Genomic DNA, 23,412 nt, shown 5'->3' on the forward strand with positions numbered 1-23,412 from the left:
GGAAAAAAGCAAAATGAGGAGGCGATGAAGTTTAGGATGTTAAGTATGTTGATGGCTAAACCTGTCCTTGATGAAGTTGAAGCGGAAATGTACCGGAAGCTCGGGGACGAATTCAATAATAAGTTTAATCTTTGATTAATGATTTGAAAATTAATATGTATGTTGATGGCTAAACCCATCTTTCTCGTTATTTTTATTTAGTTAAGAGTGCTTTTTCAATTTTATTAACGTCATTGTAATTTGTCTTTACTAAGTAAGTTATTTTATATTTTTAGTAATTGTAACATCTGCTTTTGATATTATTGTCCCTTTATCAGTTCATGCATTGTAATATCTTCTATAAGTATTAAAGTATTTCACCAGGGACTTGTCAATTCATATCATGACTTGTCACTTCACATCAGTTCATGCATTGTAATATCTCCTATCAATATTAAAGTATTTCACCAGGGACTTATCAATTCATATCAGAACTTGTCACTTCATATCAGTTCATGCTTTGAAACATCTCCTATCAATATTAAAGTATTTTATCAGGGACTTGTCAATTCGTATTAGTTCATGCATTGAAACATCTCCTATAAATATGTATACTTCCATTCACATATCATCTTTATCACAATCTTACATATCCTCCCAAAATGAATATCGGGACGAATCTTGATTCTAATTCTTCTAGTTCAAGTAAGGATGAAATCTATGACTATATACTGATGGATTTTGTCGAAGAGAGTCGTGTGATACAAGCGGTAGAGGATGTAGTAAGATACATTATTAACTCCACCATCGAAGGAGCTGGAAATGAGGGTTCACGTCCAAGAAAGAAGAGAACTTATATTTCTAGAGATCAAGAATTAGCAAACGATCGTTTCATAGCTAACAACTTCAGCAACCAACAACTATATGACATACATTAGTTTCGTCATAGGTTTCGCATGCGAAAACATGTATTCATTCGCATGGTGGATATCCTTAGTTTACATTATCGTTTTTTCCAACAAAATCTGGATGCATGTATGCAGCAAGGTGCTACTGCTCTTCATAAATGCACTGCAGCTATAAGGATGTTAGCATATGGATGTGTAGCTAATCAAATTGACGAGTTTCTAAAACATGGTGCTACAACATCGAAGGAGTGTCTTACACACTTTGTTGATGGTATAATTGCGGAATTTTTGGCAAAATACCTTCAAAAGCCAAATACTGAAGATCTCTAATGTCTTCTTAGAGAAGGGGAAGATAGAGAGTTTCCAGGTATGATAGGGATCATTGATTGCATGCATTGGGTATGGAAAAAAAATGTCCCATTGGTTGAAAATGGATGTATCAAGGAAGAATTAGAACAACGATTGTAATCTTAGAAGTCATTGCTTCTAGAGATTTATGGATCTGGCATGCTTTTTTTAGAACACGAGAATCTTTCAACGACATAACTGTACTCCAGCATTTGCCGGTTTTGACGACTTTCTCAACGGTCGAGCTTCACAAGTGCAATTCGACGTAAATGGAAATACCTACAACAAAGGGTACTATCTTACGGATGGGATTTATCCAAAATGGGTATCCTTTATTGATGCCATAACCGCGCCCCAAACCTATAAACAAAGGTTATTCACTCAACGCCAAGAAATTGCATGAAAGGATGTTGAACGTGCGTTTGGTGTACTACAAGCTCGATTTGCAATAATTCGAAAACCTGCTTTATCGTGGAGTGTGCCAATGCTGTGGAAAATCATGATGATATGTATCATTATCCACAATAGGATTGTGGAAGACGAGTGCGATAATTATATTAATTATAAAGATCCATAAGAGTTCGCCCAAGAACAACCTAAAAATGTAGCAGCTTCATCAAGCTTAAATGGTAGAACATTTCTACCACACCCGAACTATATGATGATTATAATTTTACAACACTCTTAGCTACAAGATAAGTGATTCGTGATAGAAATATATGTATGTCTTTGAAGAGTGATTTGGTAGAGCATCTGTGGGAAAAGTTCGAATCTCCTATGCAGACTAATTGTCGAATGGAATAACATAGCAGTATTTATTTTTTTAAATTCTATGTTTTCCGTATTTTAATAATGTATGTACTTTGTTTCTTTAAGTTTCATAAATCGTGAATTACATTATAAAAATCTTAAACTATGTATATTTTTTGTGGGTTGCAACACTAATAATCCTGAAGACTCAACTCTCTTAAATGATGATATTCAAAACACATATTGATTAAACAAATAAATTAAGTAATTACATTTAGTTGTTTAAGTCGCTCTAAAATCATATTAGATATAAAGTTAATAATTGATATATATGTGTAAGTCCGAATTGTTGGAATATGCTTAAATAACTTAAGCTTATCTTAAGGTTGAATTTATAAGTCTTGAAATTAGTTTCAATGTCTTGAAGGTGATTATGTTTATAATAAGGTTAGTTTCATAATTATCTTTGAAATATTTTATTAGGTCAAGGTTTATTAAAATTAACTTTGAAATATTTTAATAGGTCAAGGTTTATTAAAATTAACTTTGAAATATTTTAAAATTAAATTAAGTTTGTTTATTCGATTGTTATTAACGTTTGAATATTTTATTTGAATATAAAATATGTGCTTAAAATAGTTGGATGATTAAATATCCATAGTACAAGCTAAACACGTTTTGTTATTATTAGTACACGTTAATATTTGAATTTAAAATGTGTTGTTAAGCTAATTAAAGAGTTTCCTATAAATAAAGAGATATTTTTAAATTGATACTAAAAATAGGAAATGACAATTTAAATTAATGCTTAAAATAGGAATAATTTTGAATATTATTCTACACGTTGATTTATCTGGTTTTTGTTGAGTTTTCATTATCTTATATGAGTTCTAACGTGGCGGCACAATATTGGTTGTTAAAAACAAATTACAGCACACAAGGACGAAATTAGATGAGCTGTCAGTGCAATGTTATTTTGATTTAAAGCTCAAGGTCTTGAAGACTGGCACAGGATATCCAGATCAACGACATTAACGGATGAAGCTTTCTTGCTCTTCAAGGATATTTTGAGGCGTGACATACATAAATACAAAGCTTTGTTCAAGGATTAAGATTGCACCTCTTCTTACAATTTTCTCTCTTGGCTTAAGATCTAGTATTCTCTAAGTATTCAAAAGAGTTGTAATTTTTAGTTCATTTAGCTCTTACAATTTGTAATAGGCTTAAGTGTTAAAAAGAGTTAGATTATTTTATAGTTTGATACGCCTAACTTAGAATACTTTTCAAAGTGTTCAACTTGTAATCTCTATTATGAGATTGGGATTTGCTTTTATTAAAGGGACTTGTAAGACGTTTCTTCAAGGGGAAGAACGTGGTGAGAGAAGATAGTGAGATCTTCTAGTTTGTCTTAAAGTCTATTAATAAAAGGCGTTGAAATCCTAGGGGTTGAAAGAGAACCCATAGGCGGGGAGTAGGTTGTTTAGAACCGAACCTCGTTAACATACATTTTGTTATTCTTTAAGTTTATTTTCTGCACACACGTTATAGTTTTGCAAGTCGACCTAAAACTATCTCAGAAAACATTTTTGAAAGGTCACTCAATCTCTTGAGATATTCTTCCAGACAAAATTTTAAACGCCCATACTCTCTATCCCCCCTCTAGTGAGTATTCGACCTCCTATCAACTTTCAAATCCCTAATTAATTAATTATACAAAAATTGGTAAACAATATATATCATTCAGTATTTAAACAAATTAAAATTATTAAATTTGATGATAGGAAAAAGAATGTGTGGTAGGGTATATGTGAGTAGGACAAAGAACATAAAACGAGGATGAAATAGTATACCCTTGGATGTTAGACAAATGGACAAATTAAAGGAATAGAATGAGGAAGATGATGAAAATAGTGAAAAATGATGCGGAGGAAAGAGAAAATAGTGTGTCAAACATGGAAAAAAAGATGGAATTGTAAAGAGGATATATTTGTCCTTTTCAACGTTCACGGTTTAAAGAGTATTCTTACAACTCAATTAGAAAAAATGGAAGAAACACCAAATGTGGAGGAGGGGTAGTAGGCATGTAAGGCTAGGGCAAGGAGGAAGAAGAGTTTTTTTGTTCTTGCTTTGATAGAAGGGAATGACATAAGTTTGTGAAATTAGCATAATTAGTATATAGGAAGTAATCTTTTCAAATTACTCTCAAATGGAGTTACAAAACTCCCCTAAACACTCCTATTGTCGGACGACCCTATTCATCTTCCCTTAATTTTATTTTAATTTTTTTAGTTAAAAGATAAGTTTGACTAGGTTAGGTTAAATATTGGATTGAAAATGGGTTGAAATTGCATATATTAGCCCACTTTTAAGAAAGAGGTGCAACCTTTTAAATAAAAAGTAAATTCTTCTAAAATAAATAATATTTGTAAAATATTTATACAAAAAATATAGGGATGTTACAGTTATCATTTAATTCACATTCTTCATTATCTATGAGGACTTCTTCTTTCGGAGCTTTTAAAGCCAAATTCTTTATTGGCAAAGAAAATTCTCCATCATTATTGTTTAGCGTGTGCTCATGTATTATTAGCTTTCCATCCAAAGCATGTAGTGGCAATCTTGTGAGATTCTGAGCTTTCTTTATTGTTATAGCTAGCTTTAGGACCCCTATTTGGCTTTTAGTAAGTTACTTATGAACTTTCGAACCTTTTCTTTATTTGTATACTCTTTCTCAGAGTCAAGGTTACTAGCGATTTGTGTAAATCTTATCAACATATCCTTGCTACTCTTATCAGGAGCCATTTTGAATTATTCATAGTGTTGATGATTAATACTAATCTTCATATTCTTGACTTGGCTTGTTCCTTCATAGGTAGCTACGAACTTATCCCAAATTGCCTTTGCACTTTTGCAACATTTGATTCCGTTAAATGCATCCGAGCTAATGGTGCAATATAACAAGTTCATAGCACAATAATTCTTAACAACCAACTTTTAATCATTTTGTGAGAATTCCCTTTCATTTCTTAGAACTTCCATGTCTCTTTGACTAGTCTTTATAGGTATCTTGAGACCAGTTTTAATAATTTACCAAACCTCGATATCTTGGTCTTTCATGCACACCTGCAATATAGCACACCATCAAGAAAACGTTTCTCTATTGAAAATTGAAGGATGGTTGGTGGATCTTATTCCGTGAGTAAATTCTCCATTATTAGGATTCATTATGATATTGAATATAGAATCCTACGTAACTATACTCTAGGAGGATTTGAATATAGAATAGCTGATTTCGAATAATGAGTTTTAGGAGTCTTAGTTCGATTCTTCAGCTATTTTGAGTAGTCCCTTAATATTATTTTGAGGTTTTCTTTGTCTCAAAATAATTAATAGACTAGTCAATGCGAAAAATAAAGATATAAATAAAATTGGACAAAATAAAGTATGCAAGGAGTTTAATCCAAGATCTATGTCTCCACAATTGGGTTTCTTTCAAACCCTTGGGATTTGTAAACTCAATTATTTTTATTACTCTTAGGCTTTGCTATATCTTACACACAAGCTAGAAGAAGTTTCCTCATCGTCTATGCTAAAGACCTTAGCAATAGCATGCCACTACAACCTAGGCACTCACTAAGTAATTATAAAGAATAACTCCAATAAACACTTACATTATTATTATTACCTTTATAGTACTTAATAAAGTATAAACGAGGCAAACTCTAATCACTAATCTCTCAAGCTTAGCACTTATATAAATTTATTATCTAGCTTTTACGATTTACCTAACTCAAAGATAAAATATAAAATCTAACTTAAGAAGACTAAATCTAAAAACTTACGAATATATTTCTTTTTAAGACATATAAGTATGAATTTTTTTATGTATTGAGGTAAGTTTTTTATTATCTAGCACGTTTGAATTTTCCGGAGTATTTTTAACTGTAGTTGATTCAAATTTGATATTCAATTTCAACACATAGCATACTTATTCCAAGATCTAGCAACCAATTTTTCAAATTCCAATACAACAAAATATATCTTCCAAAAAGTGTTGGTTTGTTTAAATAAAATAGGTTAAATTGGAATAATCAAACATTAAGACATCTTATCTCATAGACTTTAATTTGTATACTTAATACTAATATTTTTAATAAAATATAATTTGATAACATATGAAATCCATCCTAACAATATATATAAACTAATATCTAACAATATATTGACGCTTATACGAATCTACCAATACTATTCGAATCAAGCAACACGATGCATGGAGTCCTATCAATCAAAATATGTGTTTCATCATCAAGCTTCCTAACAAGATTGATGGATGAGCAAAAAAAGCCAATGAAAGGCAAGACTACTAATTAGAAGAAGAGATTTAAATTTTGGCTATAAGTTGTATATTAGTACACAACAACATTGCTAAAGCCTTAATCAAACAATATGATGTCGTCTACATGATCAACAACAAATCAACGCGATAAATTATCGCATACAAAAAATTACAAGAAAAAGATTGTACACCAATATATATGTAACAGACCCTTTTTCTTAATCTTAAATATTTTGACAAATTCAATAATCGTTTCGTTTTATTATTTTCTCTTTAATGCCGTTCCGAATTTTATTCCAATCGTTCTTAAGTTCTCGATTTTCTTTTATGTATAACTTATTTCTCTTAAAATAAATTACCTAAATATTAAATCTAGTTAAATTACCAACAATAACTTAATCTTTTTATTTCCTATATTAAATTATGATTAAAAATAAAAAATATATAATAATAATAATAAAATAAAATAAAAAAAAGAAAAAAAAATCTCTTGGAGTGGCGTCAAGGTGGGCTAGGTGCCCAAAAAATTTAATCTAGTCTTATCCTAAGATAAAACCAAGAAGAAAAATCTTGGATTAATTTTAATTTCTTGCCCATGAAGGAAAAAGATTAAAATAATAATAAAAAAAATTTAGCCTATAAAAGCATACAGTGGGTTAAAAAAAAGGGGAAGGAAAAATCAGAAAATTAATCCACAAATATAAGCTAATTCCCAAAAAATATTCTAAAAACCCTAGAAAAATTCCTAAAAATCCTCAAAAATTTCCTAATAATAATATTTAGTTTTAATTATAGAAATTCAAGAGGAGGAAGCTAATTTTGTGGCTAGAAATTCTACAACAAAGGAAATTGATTAATAGTGAAATTATTAAAGGTATAAATTCTTACATATATTTATTTACATAAAATTATGCCCATAAATTTTATATGTGTTTATAATATATAAATTTAATTTTCTGCAAATTTTGGTGAATTTATTCGTTGTAATTTATTTTATGTGATTCATTCATTTTAATTTCCAAAAACCGCATAATTCGAAATAATTTTAATTAAAATAGTAAATATTAATATTTTTAAACAAAAACTTTTCTGTACATATATATATATGAAATATAAATTGTGTACTAATTTCGTGAATTATAGTTAAGTATAAATATTATTATTAATTTTTGCTAAAAAAACGCATAAAATAATATAATTGGGTTAAAAATATATAATTCTGGAAAACAATAATTTATTTTATTAAACTGCATTTTCTTTTCATTTAAATTATTTTTTTGAAATTTTGTGATATTTAAATTTTAAAGTAATAAATTAATAATCTAAATTGTTATAATAGGCGAAAAGAAAGAAAAGTGAAAATAATAATTAAAATTATTTTATTTTGGTAAATAAGATTATACACCAACTCATTTAATAATAAGTTAATTTTTAAAAATATTTCGTGTAGGTTTTAATCTTAATGAAATAAATTATTCATGTACTAAATCTAAAACTAAGGTATTAAGAAATTAATAAAGTTTAATTGAAAATTTATCTATAAACAAATACTAAAGACACATTTTAGTTTTGATTTAGTTTATAATAAATGATTATTTATATGTAAGATGATATAAATTTATTTCTATTATATGTTATTGTAATTTTGTATTTATATGAAAATAGTAACATGATAATAAAAAGGCTTGATAGTAAGGAAATGTCGAACCATGCTTCCGGCATGTAAAAAACGTGGGACGTGTTTTTCGGCACATAAAATACGGCGAACACAGTAAGATTATTTAACCTGACCTGTGGCTTGAGCAACATTGTACTGGAGGAGTGACGACTCTCACTAAGGTAGGGGTTTTGGTTTACCTCACACTAACAGCCCTTACATATATCAAACAAAGATCATATGTGTTGCATTCATTAAATAAGTAATCGGATTCCATGCCCTAACACTCAAGCAGAAGTGTTAGTAAATCACGCCCTGGTACTCAAGCAGAAGGACCAGAAGTTTAATATATTTAAATAAATCTAATATAAAAAAAATGAATTTCCTATAATACATAAGATACCTTGCATATTATTTATTGTGATGCACTTATTTTTTCCTATTACTTATTGCCGTGCATATACTATCCATACTTGTATAACTGCGGTAAGTTTTTATATTCGGCTTATTAGCTGACCGATTTCCATCGGCTGTTCCCGTATAACGGGAGCAGATGCTACAGGTGACTTGAAACTATTGAATTATCTATGTGATGTTAGGATATAGTATATATGTAATTTATATTATGGGTATGTAAAAATGATAGTTACGTATTAAAGAAAGATGTAATATGTAAAATTTTATTTTAATTATTTAAGTTTTAGTTATTTATTTTTAAATACTATTTTATTTTGTTTTTTTTTTTCGCAATAATCACAGTTCGATAGTCTTCCGCTTAGCTACTTACTATTATATTATATTAAACCTATGTTTAGAAAAGGATTGTCCGTTATACTTGGTATTAGAGCCAACGTTATTTGAATGGTCGGATCTTCTTATCCGATACTAGGAAACTCCGTGATAAATTACATTTTTGAAAAAAAAATCAGAATTTTTATTGAAATTTTTTTTATGTAAAAATGATGTGCTTATGTGTTTTATGTGCTTAAAAAAATTGTGATTTGCGATTAAAATATAGCTAACGCAACACTTCCCTACATTATTAAAGGATTCCAAGAGGTGGTGGTAGAGGGTGTATCGCAAGAGGTGAACCTTTGGAAATGAAGAACGACTTTTCTGATGATATGACGTAAAATGCAAGAGTTCAGGCTCTGGAAAATAAATTAATAATGATGTAAAGGAATAATGAGAGGCTGTTGAACTTAATGGAGAAGCAGATGAGTCGTTCCCCTGAAGATGATGAAGGAAAATTCTATAAGATATTGTCTAGTCATCAACCTCCAAAATATGACGGAGAACCTGATCCAGTTCGCTTTGAGGATTGGATTGCAGAAATGGAGAACTATTGGAGGCCATAAACTTCCCGTCAAAGATAAAAGTGAAATTAGCCGCGTTTTACTTAACAGGCACTGCTGAATTATGGTGGAGGACTGTAAAACAAACTGTCGTAGATTCTACTTGGGAACAATTTATAAAGAAGTTTCGTGATCAATTTTACCCACCCTCACTTCAGAGAAAGAAAGAGAATGAATTCTTGTTTTGAGGCAGGGAACTATGTCAGTGATCGAATATGCACGTAAGTTAAGAGAGCTGGCTAGATTCGCTACCGAAATAGTAATCTCTGATCGAGGCAAGGCGATTAGATTTTTCGAGGGTCTGAACCTCAGGGTTCCAAAAAGGCACTCCTAGATACCAAGATTTTGATCATTTCTACAATCAAGCCTTGGAGTACGAGCGTATTTTGGAAAAAGAAGACGGGTTTAATAAAAGAAAGAATGAATCTAGTGGGGGCGATGGATACAAGAAGGCCAAGGGTGAGGGAAAGCAGCCGTTTCAGACTGTAGCAAGGCCGACACGGTGGAAATGTAGGTTATGTGGAAAAGATCATCGAGGCCGAAATTGTAATAAGAAGATTGTATGTTACAAGTGTCACAAGGAGGGACATCTGGCTAATAATTGCGGGGAAACGTTCAACCAGAGCAAAACAACATCAGAAGCTGCAGGTAACAGAGCATTTGACACTCAGAAGAATGAGACTAGAGCATCCGTGGGCCTGCATGCAATTGGAGATCATTATGATGGTTTACACCAGGAGTTTGAAGTTGAAGGTAAAGTAATTTCTGGAATATTTCCTGTTAGTAATTTAACAGCAAATGTTTTGTTTGATTGTGGAGCGGATAGGTCTTTTATTTCTAGTGCTTTTCTCCACATATCTTCTATTTCTTTGAAACCTCAAAAATCCCACTTGTGTATCAATTTACCTGATGGTACACCTTACCTATGTGATCGCATCTTTTATGATTTTCCATTGGAGCTTTATGGGAATCTTTTACCAGCTGACTTAATTCAATTTGATTTGGGAACATTTAATATCATTTTGGGCATGGATTGGTTGGAGAGATATTCAGCGAAGATTTTGTGTAAGGAAAAGGTTGTTAGAATAGAAACTCCCGAGGAAATGAAGTGTATTCAGAAGAACTCAAAATCTCAGCTAGTGACAATTTCTGTAATTCAAGCATCACAAATGATAAGACAAGGAGATGAAGGGTTCTTATGTTTTGTTACTACTGAAGAAGTGAAACCTAAACCTAGTTTGCAAGAAATCCCAATCGTTCAAGAATATTTTGATGTGTTTCCTGAAAAAGTACCCGATATACCTCCAAAAAGAGAGGTAGACTTCCATATTGACTTTATTCCTGATATCACCCCTATTTCTATAACTCCTTACCGTTTTGCTCCAACTGAATTGGCTAAGCTGAAGAAGCAGCTAGAGGAATTGTTGGAAAAAGGTTTCATTCGACCTAGTGTTTAACCATGGGTAGCTCCGGTTCTCTTTGTCAGAAAAAAAGAGGGGAGTATGAGGCTATGCATTCATTATAGGGAGATCAATAAGATTACCATCAAGAATCGTTCTCCTTTGCCAATGATAGACAACCTTTTTGATCAGTTGGGGGGGAGCAAGGGTCTTTTTGAAGATAGATTTGAAGTCTGGTTATCATCAATTAAGGATTGCTGAAGAAGATATTCCTAAGACTGCATTCAGAACCAGATACGGGCACTATGAGTTTCTAGTAATGCCATTTGGTCTAACGAATGCTCTAGCAGCATTCATGGATCTCATGCAAAGATACTTCAACCCTTACCTGGATAAGTTTGTAGTTGTGTTTATTGATGATATATTGGTGTATTCGAAGAAGGAAGAGCAACATGAGAAGCACTTAAGGATAGTTTTGGAGAAATTGAGAAAGGAGAAACTTTATGGCAAGTTTAGTAAATGTGAATTTTGGTTAGAAAAGATATCTTTCTTACGGCACGTTGTTTTGAAGGATGGAATTTCTGTTGACCTTGAAAAGATTAGGGCAGTGATGGAATGGTCGAATCCAAAGAGTGTTACTGAAGTAAGAAGTTTCTTAGGCTTAGCAGGCTATCATAGGAAGTTTGTGGAAAATTTCTCTAAAATTGCCCGATCGTTGTTTGAGTTGCTTAAAAAGGGAGTTCGGTTTCAATGGGGCGAGAAGCATAGTAAAACACTAGAAGAGCTTAAGAGGAGACTTACGACTGCACCTGTGTTGATCATGCCCGACTGTGGGAAAGCATTTGAGGTATATTGTGATGCATCGAAGGAAGGTTTGGGATGTGTGCTAATGCAGGAAGGCAAAGTACTAGCTTATGCGTCAAGGAAATTAAGGCCACACGAGTTGAATTATCCAGTACACAACATTGAACTAGCAGTCGTAATTTTTGCCCTGAAGTTATGGAGACATTATCTCTATGGAATACCATGCAAGATCTTTACTGATCATAAAAATTTGAAATATGTCTTCACTTAGAAGGAGCTGAATATGTGACAAAGGCGGTGGCTGGAAATCATTAAAGACTTTAAAGTTGACATAAATTATCATCCTAGAAAAGAAAAAAAAGTGGCATAAATAATCGTTTCGTTTTATTATTTTCTTGTTAATGCCGTTAGAATTTTATTCTAATCGTTCTCGATTTTCTTTTATGTATAACTTATTTCTCTTAAAATAAATTACCTAAATATTAAATCTAGTTAAATTACCTACAATAACTTAATCTTTTTATTTTCTATATTAAATTATGAATAAAAATCAAAAAATATATAATAATAATAAAATTAAAAAAAAAGAAAAAAATCTCTTGGAGTGGCGGCAGCGTGGGCTTGGTGCCAAAAAAATTTAATCTAGTCTTATCCTAAGATAAAACCAAGCAGAAAAATCTTGGATTCATTTTAATTTCTTGCCCATGAAGGAAAAAGATTAAAATAATAATAAAAAAAATAAGTTTTAGCCTATAAAAGCATACAGTGGGTTAAAAAAGGGAAGGAAAAATCAGAAAATTAATTCACAAATATAAGCTTCCTAAAAAAATTCTAAAAACCCTACAAAAATTCCTAAAAATCCTCAAAAGTTTCCTAATAATAGTATTTAGTGTTAATTATAGAAATTCAAGGGGAGGAAGCTAATTTTGTGGCTAGAAATTCTACAACAAAGAAAATTATTTAATAGTGAAATTATTAAAGATATAAATTCTTACATATATTTATTTACATAAAATTATGCCCATAAATTTTATATGTGTTTATAATATATAAATTTAATTTTCTGCAAATTTTGGTGAATTAATTCATTGTAATTTATTTTATAAGATTTATTCATTTTTATTTCAAAAAAACTGCATAATCCGAAATAATTTTAATTTTTTAAACGAAAATTTTTCGGTACATATAAATAATGAGATATAAATTGTGTATTAATTTCGTGAATTATAGTTGAGTATAAATATTATTATTAATTTTTGCTAAATAAGAAAATTCATAAATTGGGTTAAAATTATATAATTCTGGAAAATAATAATTTATTTTATTATTACTGCATTTTCTTTTAATTTAAATTATTTTTGTCAAATTTTGTGATATTTAAATTTTAAAGAAATAAATTAATAATCTAAATTGTTATAATAGGCGAAAAGAAAGAAAAGTGAAAATAATAATTAAAATTATTTTATTTTGGTAAATAAGAATATACACCAACTCTTTTAATAATAAGTTAATTTTTTAAAATATTTCATGTAGAATCTTAAGGAAATAAATTATTCATGTACTAAATCTAAAACTAAGCTATTAAGAAATTAATAAAGTTTAATTGAAAATTTATCTATAAATAAATACTAAAGACCTATTTTAGTTTTGATTTAGTTTTATCATAAATGATTATTTATATGTAAGATGATATAAATTTATTTCTATTATATGTTATTGTAATGTTGCATTTATATGAAAATAGTAACATGATAATAAAAAGGCTTGATAGTAAGGAAATGCCAAACGATGCTTCCGGCATGTAAAAAACGTGGGACGTGTTTTTCGGCACGTAAAATACGGCGAACACAGTAAGGTTATTTAACCTGACCTGTGGCTCGAGCAACATTGTACTGGAGGAGTGACGACTCCTACTAAGTTAGGGGTTTTGGTTTACCTCACCCTAACAGGCCCTTACATATATTAAACAAAGATCATATGTGTTGCATTCATTAAATAAGTAATCGGATTCCACGCCCTAACACTCAAGCAGAAGTGTTAGTAAATCACGCCCTGGTATTCAAGCAGAAGGACCAGAAGTTTAATATATTTAAATAAATCTAATAGAAAAAAGATGAATTTCCTATAATACATAAGATACCTTGCATATTATTTATTGTAATTCACTTATTTTTGCTTATTACTTATTGTCGTGCATATATTATCCATACTTGTATAGTTGCGGTAAGTTTTTATACTCGGCTTATTAGCTGACCGATTTCCGTCTGCTGTTCCCATATAACGGGAGCAGATGCTACAGGTGACTATACATGAAGCTATTGAATTATCTATGTGATGTTAAGATATAGTATATATGTAATTTATATTATGGGTATATAAAAACGATAGTTATGTATTAAAGAAATATGTAATATGTAAAATTTTATTTTAATGATTTAAGTTTTATTTGTTTTTTTTTAAATACTGTTTTGTTTTGTTTCTTTTTCGCAATAATCACGGTTCGATAGTCTTCCGCTTAGCATTACTTACTATTATATTATATTAAATCTATTTTTAGTAAAGGATTGTCCGTTACAATATATTCTACTAGTGTGCAATGCACGGTTATTTAGCATCAACATATACAAACATATGATATAAAAAGATAAAGCTAGAAATATAATGCAGTAGAAACACTCCACTTTGACAAGCATATGTAGTAAATTATGTCTATAATTTTAAAATTGTCAATAATATATTATGCAGTATATTATATTCTGTAATTACTCAATTTTGAATAAATGTGAGTCCAAGATACTTTAATGGTAGAGATATTGGTTTAGATCAAAGTTCATGTCATTTTTCTTTAGCTAATAATTAAGTTTCATTTGGCAAACTCTCTTTAGTTGGGACAATTAGAATTTTTCAAGTTTTTTAGTATAGTGTATGATATGAAATGATGTCAACAATATATTATGCAATATATGATATTCTCTAATTTACTCAATTTAACTATAAATAAATACTAGCTAAAGATACTTGAATGATAGATATATTGGTCAAGACCAATGTAATGTCATTTTTCATTAGCCAATAAATAAGTTTCAGTTGACAAACTCTCTTTAGTTGTAAAATTTGCAATTTTCCAAGTTTTATATTATAATGTATGATTTTGATAACATTATATACTCCTTCTATGATATCACTACAATATTTAAAATAAATTCTTAAAATAAATCCCTAAGTATGAGAATAATGCATGTTAAGTCTTATTGTTTAGGTCAAATATTTTGTTGTCATAAGATCTTTATATCACCTAATCTTTTTTTTTTTGTAAACGTGTTTAAAATGATGTGGTGATTCGGCCAATTAATTATTTATTAACTGACACATGATAATATGTTAATCATTGAAATAATGACATTTCATAAAGCTTTCATGAGCTGCTATTTGTTATTTTACAGCAAAATTATTAAATGGTATGATATGATTGTTTTTGGTTGCTAGCTGCTGTATTTTATTTCAATTAGTTCAATCAAATCAAAAGGTATAGTATAGATATTAGACCCTGTAATCTTTTTGTTTAATTCGTCTAGTAATTTGTTTCATAGCTTGAAAATGAAAATAATTTCCAAATGGAAGAGAATAGTAGATACATGCTAAAACAAGAGAACAATCAGTGTTGTGCAGAATTTAATTATGTTAGCAATTTTTATATCATTAAAAATGAATATTTTTGGATATCGACATTTGGTTTGTGTTTGATCTGCCTTGTGTTCCTTGAGGCATGAAATAATTGCGTTAATCATCTTCTACACAGCTTCTATCTCACTGAATAGTCCTTACATTTTCCCATCATTCCAATAACTAGAACACCTTGAGCACCTTTTTCTGCATCGTTTGTCCGAGTGAGCTTCCAGTCCAAAGTACTGAATTTCCAGCTCCATTAATGAATCATTTCAGAGCCACAGCAGCATACTGAAGGGTATAAGTATATGCACATGGTATGCTGGAATGGCATATGCCGAGGAGACCTCCCCTTCAGATGCCCCATAACTGTGCTTTCTGATTGTTGGCGGTGAGTCATAAATGAAGCTCGGTGGTGTCTCGTATCCAGTTGGAGGTGAGTTGTAGGTGGTACTTGGGGATGTACCATAGCCGACTGGTGGTGAACTGTACGTGTTACTCGTGGGTGTACCATAGCCGATTGGTGGTGAACTGTACGTGTTACTTGGCGGTGTACCATAGCTGATTGATGGTGAGTCATATGGGACATGTGGCGGTGACATAGCTGTGCTGCCAAAGGGTTTCTTCTTCCTGCATCAAATTAAGAAGAATCGAAAGAGCAATAAGTGAGTATGGGGGACATAGCTACAACTGAAATAGTAGTTAAAGGAAACCGTGATTGGTGATTATTACATAGCAGCAGTAGAAGGGCAGAAGACTATGTCATAGTTATAAGCCTTGCACGTAAATGTGCTTGTGCCGTCATCATAGGCATAGCTATATGCCCTCGGACAAGCTCTCTTGAAAACCGTTGAATAATATGTGGGTTTACATGTTGTTGGGTTGGCGAACTGTCCACTACAGCAATACTGGTCTTGTCCGAAAGCCTCACATGCGCTTTTACATGCAATGACTCCTTCCTTTTCATCTCCGCCTACCACTTGCAGCTCTTTCGGGCATCCTGTTTACAAACATGTTCCAATAAAACTATTAGTTCAATTTCATCAGTATTTCTGGCATCACAGAGTTTTTATCATTACATGAAATCATGAATCATAAATTTGATTAGGAATTATGCAATCATAGTATATGTTATGTTTTTATTAGTAATAGAAATTCCCAATTAGGCTCTTTGAGATGGGCAAACCAGTTTTTTGGCTGTGTTATTTGCTAAAAGTTGACAAAAAGATTGGCACACTCGAGGGTTGCTTGTGGAATGGATCTGAATTCGTTCTGGTCTGTCTTCAGAACAGTAAAACCCACCAATACCCACATATGATCTCATATATCGAAGAATTAGAGAGAGGTTGACTAACATAATATACTACCTCCGTTCTTTAAATCTTACACCATTTGGCTTTTCTCTTCCCCCAATGCACAATTTTATTCGTTTTTAATTGTTAATATCCTTATTTATGTTTATCAAAAAATTATGGAAACCACCAATTAACGACAATAAAAGAGTTAAATTTCGCTGACGAATAGTGCTCGAAGGTCAAATGGAGCAAGCTTTAAGGAACAGAGGAAGTAATTGATGGGTCACTCTTAATACCAATTGATTTTAGAATGAAACTTTATCGGGTTTGTATAAAATCAACTCTCCTATCTTCGAAGTTGGCCACCACAAGTCAAACTAGGAAAGCGACTATACTCTTAAGAACTAAAAGTATGTGATAATTTACCCGTATTGATGTCAGAAATACACCCTGTTGCGTTGCAAGCAGCACCATTTGGTCCAGTTGGCCAGGCAACAATAGGCAAGTTATAACCATCCACAATACTAACATCATAAAAGTCCTTATCATTGCCTTGCCCAAGTGTGATCTCAAACAACGAAGCTGGTGGTGTAGCCCCGCTCCCATCACATTCCAACCTCCCTCCACAATCCCCTGTTAGACACATCCCAGCACCAGTCGCATCGAATCGACACCCAGTTCTCGCCCATATCCTGCCCGACCACCCTGGAATCGCATCGAGTCTTACCGTCTTCCCTGACTCCAGCTGGAACCCGGTGGTTGAAAGCGGGGGTGTACCTGACCCAGATAACGTCCCTGGCCATATTGTGAATGGACAATTGTTGGATATTGTGAATGTTGAAAAAACTGAGAAAGGCAATAACAAAAATACAAGGAAGATAGGCGAGGTCGTAAGCTTAAAAAAGAGTTTGTTTTGCATTATAAGATTTTCCGTTTTTGGTATGAGAGAGAAAAGGTAGGTAGGGAAGGATAGAGTGCGAGAAGGTCTATTCTAAGCTATAGTCCTGAGGAGGTTATATGAAATATAGGGTAATGAAATACCCGACAACGGAAATCCTAAAGCCTAAGTTATTTATTTAGCTGAAACATCAGCTTTTAAGGTTTAGAATTTCTTTTATCATAGATGGCCTAGGAAAAAAGAAATTCCTTTCTTTCAATTTTTCTAAATTGCAATACTTAAATTTATAAAGATTAAAAAATAAAATTAGAAAGAATGTAAATGTAAATATTGAAGTCCTAAGTTTATTAATGGAAAGAATATTCTTCAAAGTAAACAAAGGTTTGATATAATTGGAGAAGCCACATAAAATCTAGATATCTTTGCATTAGTGGTGTTTAAAATAGATCCGACGACCTGATTTTTACCTGACCTTGTAATCGAGTCTGATTTGACTCTATTTCAAAATAAATGTAAAATTATGTAAAAATCAATAAAGACCCAACATCATATTTTAAACCAACCTGAAACACCTGAACCAAAATCAATTTGATGACCCAAATGAACACCTCTACTTTACACCATGAAATAAAGATTTTGCATCGAAGAGAAGATATTCTAAATAATCAAGCCTTTGGACATTTTTCTTCTTTTTGTATAATCTTTTTTCTTTTTTTTTTTGATTCAGAAAGTGTCCTTATTATATCCATGATGTTTTGGATAGTGTGAAAAGAGTCATGGGTATAGCCTAAGAGAATAGTACTCGAATAAGAATGTTTCAGTGAAGCAGCCTGAGACTTGCATAAGTCAGTCATGTATATTGCCTATTCACACCCGCGCACATTTCACTATTCTCTACCGTCCCATCTGGATTGCCTAATTTGCAAAATGACCGGAAGACTATAGAGTTGGGTATATTACCTTAAAAAATAGAGTATTTTAAAATAAGACTAAGAATATAAAGACTAAAAGTCATAAGATCATATTCAAAAATAGATACATGACAAATTCATCACGCGAATTTAAATAAAAAATTAAGCAATTCATTGAAATAATAAAGTAATTTTGAATAACATCCAAGGCCGGCTATACTCTACAAGAACACCAGGAGCAGGGCCCCATAATTTAGAGGCCCACCATTCTTACTATATTTTCTTATATAAACCAAAAAAGAATATATATGTAAAATTTTATTTTAATTTAGATAATAAATTATTATCACATAATGAATAAACAAACTAATTTGACTATTTTTTTCAACTAACTTATCTCTTCTATCTATCATGGTTGAAGACTTTTATAGTTTATTTGTCTTAACTATTAATAATTACTATAAGTATATGTTTTGATATTATTGTATAATAAATTATTTATTCACTTTGATAGTCATAATATCATAACAAATACAAAGATTTAATAATTAAGTGTATGTTGTAAATTAATTAATTTTACAAAATAATATCATTATTCATATCAGTAAATATTTATAACATCCGTGTTTTACACGAAAATGTATCTTATATAAAGACTAAAAGTGATAAGATCATATTCAAAAATAGAAATATGACAAGTTCATTACTCCAATTTAGATAAAAAAAAATTAATTAAAATCATCGAAATAAGAGAGTAATTGTGAATGAAGTCTAGGCCTGGCTACTCCACGGCAGCACCAGGCGCCATTGCTCGGGGCGCAGAATTTAGGGGCCCACCATTCTTACTTTTTTTATGAATATAAGTAGCCTGCAAATTTTGTCATATTTGGTTCCAATTTAATGGGAAGAATTTCCACAATGCTAATGTGAAAAAAAAAATCATAAACAAATTTTAAAATTTTCTTTCTATTTCATTTTTGATACTAAAACTTTTTTATTTTTTGAATTTGAAAGAAGTGTGACTTGAATTTTGCATTAATTAGTCATGTGTTAAATGACAATTAAAATGTAGAAGAATTATGGCTTAAAGGTTAGAAGTAAGAAATTATTTATTAGACCTTAAGCATGTATTATTGAGATGGTAAAGGACACATTGTGATTGGTTTATATGGGAATCACAAGTACATTGTACATTTGGAAGCATTAGCTTGACATGTGAAGCTTTGTGAAGTGCAAACATTCAGTCATGGGACTTGGGTTTGAAGTATTGGAGATCGTGACAATGCATGAACGAAGAAACAAATGTACAGGGACCTGCTGACTAGCCGCTCAATTGGCTGCTCGCCCGAGCACCAAGTCGAGCGAGTCTCCTGCTCGTTTTTCATCAGCTTCTGCCACCTTTTGTGTACTCCAAGTTGCTGTCCCATTTTCCCCCTTTGTCTATATATTGTTGTACCACTTTAGTGTATAGTGTAGTGCCAAGCCAAGAGCTTGAGCCTCCCATTTTATCCTTATCATACTCATTCAATTCTGTACTCCACACACACACTACTCTTCATTGATATAATTCCTTCAACATTGTAATGAGCTTTCAAGCTCTCTATCCTTTAAACACATATTGATACATTAGCTCAGGATGGTGGATGTAGTCTCATTAATGGTGAACCACCTTAACTCTTGGTGTTAATGTTTTATTTAATTTTATTACTTAAATCACCTTAATACTTATATATAACCATGGTTCATTAGTGCACCTTCAATTCATGGTTATTAACCTTTCGTGCCACCTTTATGCCCACTCTTTCGTATTCGTTAGCTTACTCTAACAGAATTATTATGAAAAATTGCATTTGATTGGTTGATATTTCATGACTAGTGATTTGTTATAGTTTTAAATATGTAGTTTTAAACTTAGTAATATATATGACTAAAAAAATTATTAATAAATAATAATTTTATTACTTTTGTAATATAGTAATTCGTATTTATTTCTGATGGGCCTATTTGTTTTCTTCACTTAGGGCCCTTTAAAAGTGTGAGACGGCCTTCACTTATGATAAAATCATGTTTGTCTAACCAGGCGCAAAGTCGTGTATTTGTCTACTTATCTTACTAGATGAGTATACTACTTATTGCTAGCTCATGCGTTGCACGGTGATAATATTTATTCTGAACTATTTGGATTGGAAAATAATTAGCAATTAGTTGTTATTTTCAAAATAAAAATCAATGCATAAGTATACATTAACTGCTCCCGAATATCGATTACAATGTACTTTAGTATTGTGTTTCCCATTATTCTACATATTTCTATACATGGTTTCGGATTTACCATTTAGAAACACAATGTAAAAAATTAGGTTTATATCAAACAATTCCTATTAGGATGACACCAAATCTTGCTTCCAACAACTCATTCAATGCTTTTTCAGATGTGTAATTATTTGCCCTAATGTCCTTTTGTTAGGAGTTTTATTTTAATGTATTGCCAGTGTACAGGTATTGTAGTACGATTACGAATCACATGATGGTGACGTGTTTAGAGTAATTCAGTCAATAATTGCTATCAAACAACCAACAATCAAAGAGTTTGAAATAAACTAAGTTGCAATGATATTAAAAGACCTCATTTGATAAGAAAAAGGCCTAGGGCAATAGTAATCTCCACTAATATGTATAGGATTAGATAATCAAGCTCAATATTGGTTATGTTATCTAGGTTTTAGGCGAAGAGTTAATTATTTGTTTTTGGGGTGTTAATCAACTAATCGTGGATTGAATAACGTTCTCTCTTAATCTCAACTTTTGTGATTTTGATTAATTTAACCATCAACAAGATCAATTAACAACCAATTCTTAGCTTTCGTGATTTTGAATGACGATTAAAGGATTTGACTTGTTTTTGCACTTAAGAATAATATACATTTCTACCTCAACTTTCATATTTCAGAACATGAAAAGCATAAAAGACTTTAATTTAAGTGGATTTTGGCATATTTGATCAATACTAGACAACAAAAACCAAAGAATTTCTCAATAAACTAATCCAAATACACATTAGGGTTCATACCAAGCATGGGCCGTTCTTGGGGTGTGCGAGATAGAGTAGTTGTGAAACAGTCGTATTATTAGGAGATTTCATTAGTCATTTTTAGCGCCTAATTTTCCTTATATATTTGTTCATTACTAATTATAATTTAATTAGTGATGGTAGTAATTTGAAAAATGTCTACAATGGTTAGAAACTTGTTCATTCGTAACGTGATTATGAATCGTAACAAGTAACGTAAACTTTGGAGGTAAAACTTAAAGTTGAGCAACTACCCATAACAGTTCGAGAAAATTTTAATTATTACCCAAGCATATTATATAACCATGATGGGAGTAAATTAAATATTTCACACATATACAAGTGATTTTTAAACATGGGTACATGTACAACAATTTTTACCCAAACCTTAAACTATCTTAGATAAACCTTTCCTATACTATAATAGATCAAATGATGGACAAAAATCACCAAAAAAACAACCCCAACCAGCCATACTAAAGCTGTCCTACTCCCCCTTATAGCCCTTTGTATACTTACATACACAAGCTAAAAACTCTACCCAAGAACCCCTTTTGTTCTACCCAAAACTTGTGCATCATTACAAGCATGCAAGAGGCAAATGTTTGAAGTAAAAACACTCTATTTTCTGAATAATTATTCAGCCATAAACCCCAACACATTGCTCCCAAGTTCATCCATGAACAAACACTAGAATCCTTCATGAAAACGATGCTATATTAGAGTTCGAACAATGTGTTTCAAACTCTAATATTGCCAAGATCGAATGTATGAGGTTTTGTGACAAACAAATTAAGCTATCAATGATATCAATGTTTGTAGGAGAAAGTAATGCAATAAAACGACACAAAAATTTAACGAGGTTCACCCAACTTAGGCTACGTCCTCCAGTGTGTAGTATCTCTTATATTATCAAAGGAGTTCAAAAAACTCTCAAATATGGAGAATTACAATAAAAAAGAGATATAGGCTAGCGTTTGGCTTGGGGTGTATTTTGTGGATGATTTTTTATATGTGAATGAGAGCTCTCTATTTATAGGAGAGATCTCACTAAGTAACATTAAGTACATAAAAACTATGAATAAATGATAATGAAACATCCCCAAGTACTTGAAGAGTCAAAAACAGCATCATAGGAGTATCAGATACTTTGCTCGACCAAAACAGGGGCTTGCTCGGTCGAGCGGGCTACAGGAAGTTTCTGGTAGCATTCTGTATGCTCGCTCGACCCATTCTGAGCTTACTCGGTCGAACTGCACTTCAGAAGGCTTCTGACAGTATTGCTCGACTTGCATAGTAGAGCATCTTGAATTAAACCTTTGAACTTCTTCATTAAGTCCCATAACTCCCATGAATAACTTATACTTCATTACCTCATTAATCCATACTCTTAATCACCATCATAAACCACAATCATCAAGACTCAACTTAATACACCTACATTAACATACTCAAGTCACACCATTCATAACACTTCAAACTTTTAATAACTAAAACACCTTCTTTTCTCATCAAATCTCCTTCAAAAGCCCATCTAAAACTTCTAAAAATAATGTTTATAAACTCAAATCTCTCATAAAAATAATCTTCATCTTAAGACCTTTCCATAGACACCAAACTTGAAGAAATCCACCAAGTATAGAGTAAGTTATGTTCATTTCTTTATTCCACTAGTTTTTTTAAAACTTGTTTATGTAAAACATTTTTTTACATGAATCTTTCTAACAACTCTAACTAGGGAAAGTTAAGTGCATGTTAAAAATCCAAAATTATTATTGATTTTTGGATGAATGCAATATGTTTAGTTGAAGAGTTGGAGTTGAGACTTGAAGGGCAAGGACCCGAAGTTAGAACCACTCCTAAGAACGCGTAAGAGCTTACGGAATAATTATATAGGCTTAGAGTCGAGGTATGTCACATGGGGTGATTTTTAAAGGATTTAAGAACAAGTTGATGTATAAACTTGTTTTTTAAAAAAAAAAAAATTTTCCAAAGTGAAGTTCTTAAATCTTGAAAAATGATGTCAAAATGA

At 31.3% G+C, this 23,412-nt stretch overlaps 2 protein-coding genes across 2 annotated transcripts; one reads left to right on the forward strand and one right to left on the reverse strand.

The window, feature by feature from the left end:
* Positions 1 to 959: 959 nt before the first annotated feature.
* LOC130807499 (uncharacterized) lies at positions 960 to 5,285 on the forward strand. Its single transcript, XM_057672728.1, has 5 exons — positions 960 to 1,158; positions 1,229 to 1,254; positions 1,408 to 1,560; positions 1,642 to 1,778; positions 5,159 to 5,285. Exons 1-5 carry the CDS (start codon positions 960 to 962, stop codon positions 5,283 to 5,285), a joined length of 642 nt encoding a protein of 213 aa, XP_057528711.1.
* Positions 5,286 to 15,092: 9,807 nt separating this feature from the next.
* On the reverse strand, positions 15,093 to 17,527 carry LOC130813944 (pathogenesis-related thaumatin-like protein 3.5). The gene is made up of 3 exons (XM_057679914.1): positions 16,928 to 17,527; positions 15,939 to 16,206; positions 15,093 to 15,836 (listed from the first exon to the last, which is right to left on the reverse strand). The coding sequence occupies exons 1-3, from the start codon at positions 17,418 to 17,420 to the stop codon at positions 15,479 to 15,481; spliced, it is 1,119 nt and encodes a 372-aa protein (XP_057535897.1). The 5' UTR covers positions 17,421 to 17,527; the 3' UTR covers positions 15,093 to 15,478.
* Between the last annotated feature and the right edge of the window lie 5,885 nt (positions 17,528 to 23,412).

This window comes from Amaranthus tricolor, chromosome 1 (genome assembly GCF_026212465.1).
Source record: "Amaranthus tricolor cultivar Red isolate AtriRed21 chromosome 1, ASM2621246v1, whole genome shotgun sequence".
NCBI lineage: Eukaryota > Viridiplantae > Streptophyta > Magnoliopsida > Caryophyllales > Amaranthaceae > Amaranthus > Amaranthus tricolor.

What these genes read in the sequence shown, in the direction of transcription:
- LOC130813944 (XM_057679914.1), bottom strand. Translation starts at nt 17,420, where the DNA reads ATGCAAAACAAACTCTTTTTTAAGCTTACGACCTCGCCTATCTTCCTT. An exon ending in TATTTCTGACATCAATACGG is followed by an intron (nt 16,207 to 16,927) that starts GTAAATTATCAC and finishes GTTTGTAAACAG; the next exon opens with GATGCCCGAAAGAGCTGCAA. An exon ending in TGCCCTTCTACTGCTGCTAT is followed by an intron (nt 15,837 to 15,938) that starts GTAATAATCACC and finishes AATTTGATGCAG; the next exon opens with GAAGAAGAAACCCTTTGGCA.
- LOC130807499 (XM_057672728.1), top strand. Translation starts at nt 960, where the DNA reads ATGGTGGATATCCTTAGTTTACATTATCGTTTTTTCCAACAAAATCTG. An exon ending in GGAAGATAGAGAGTTTCCAG is followed by an intron (nt 1,255 to 1,407) that starts GTATGATAGGGA and finishes TGCTTTTTTTAG; the next exon opens with AACACGAGAATCTTTCAACG. An exon ending in ATGGGATTTATCCAAAATGG is followed by an intron (nt 1,561 to 1,641) that starts GTATCCTTTATT and finishes ATTGCATGAAAG; the next exon opens with GATGTTGAACGTGCGTTTGG.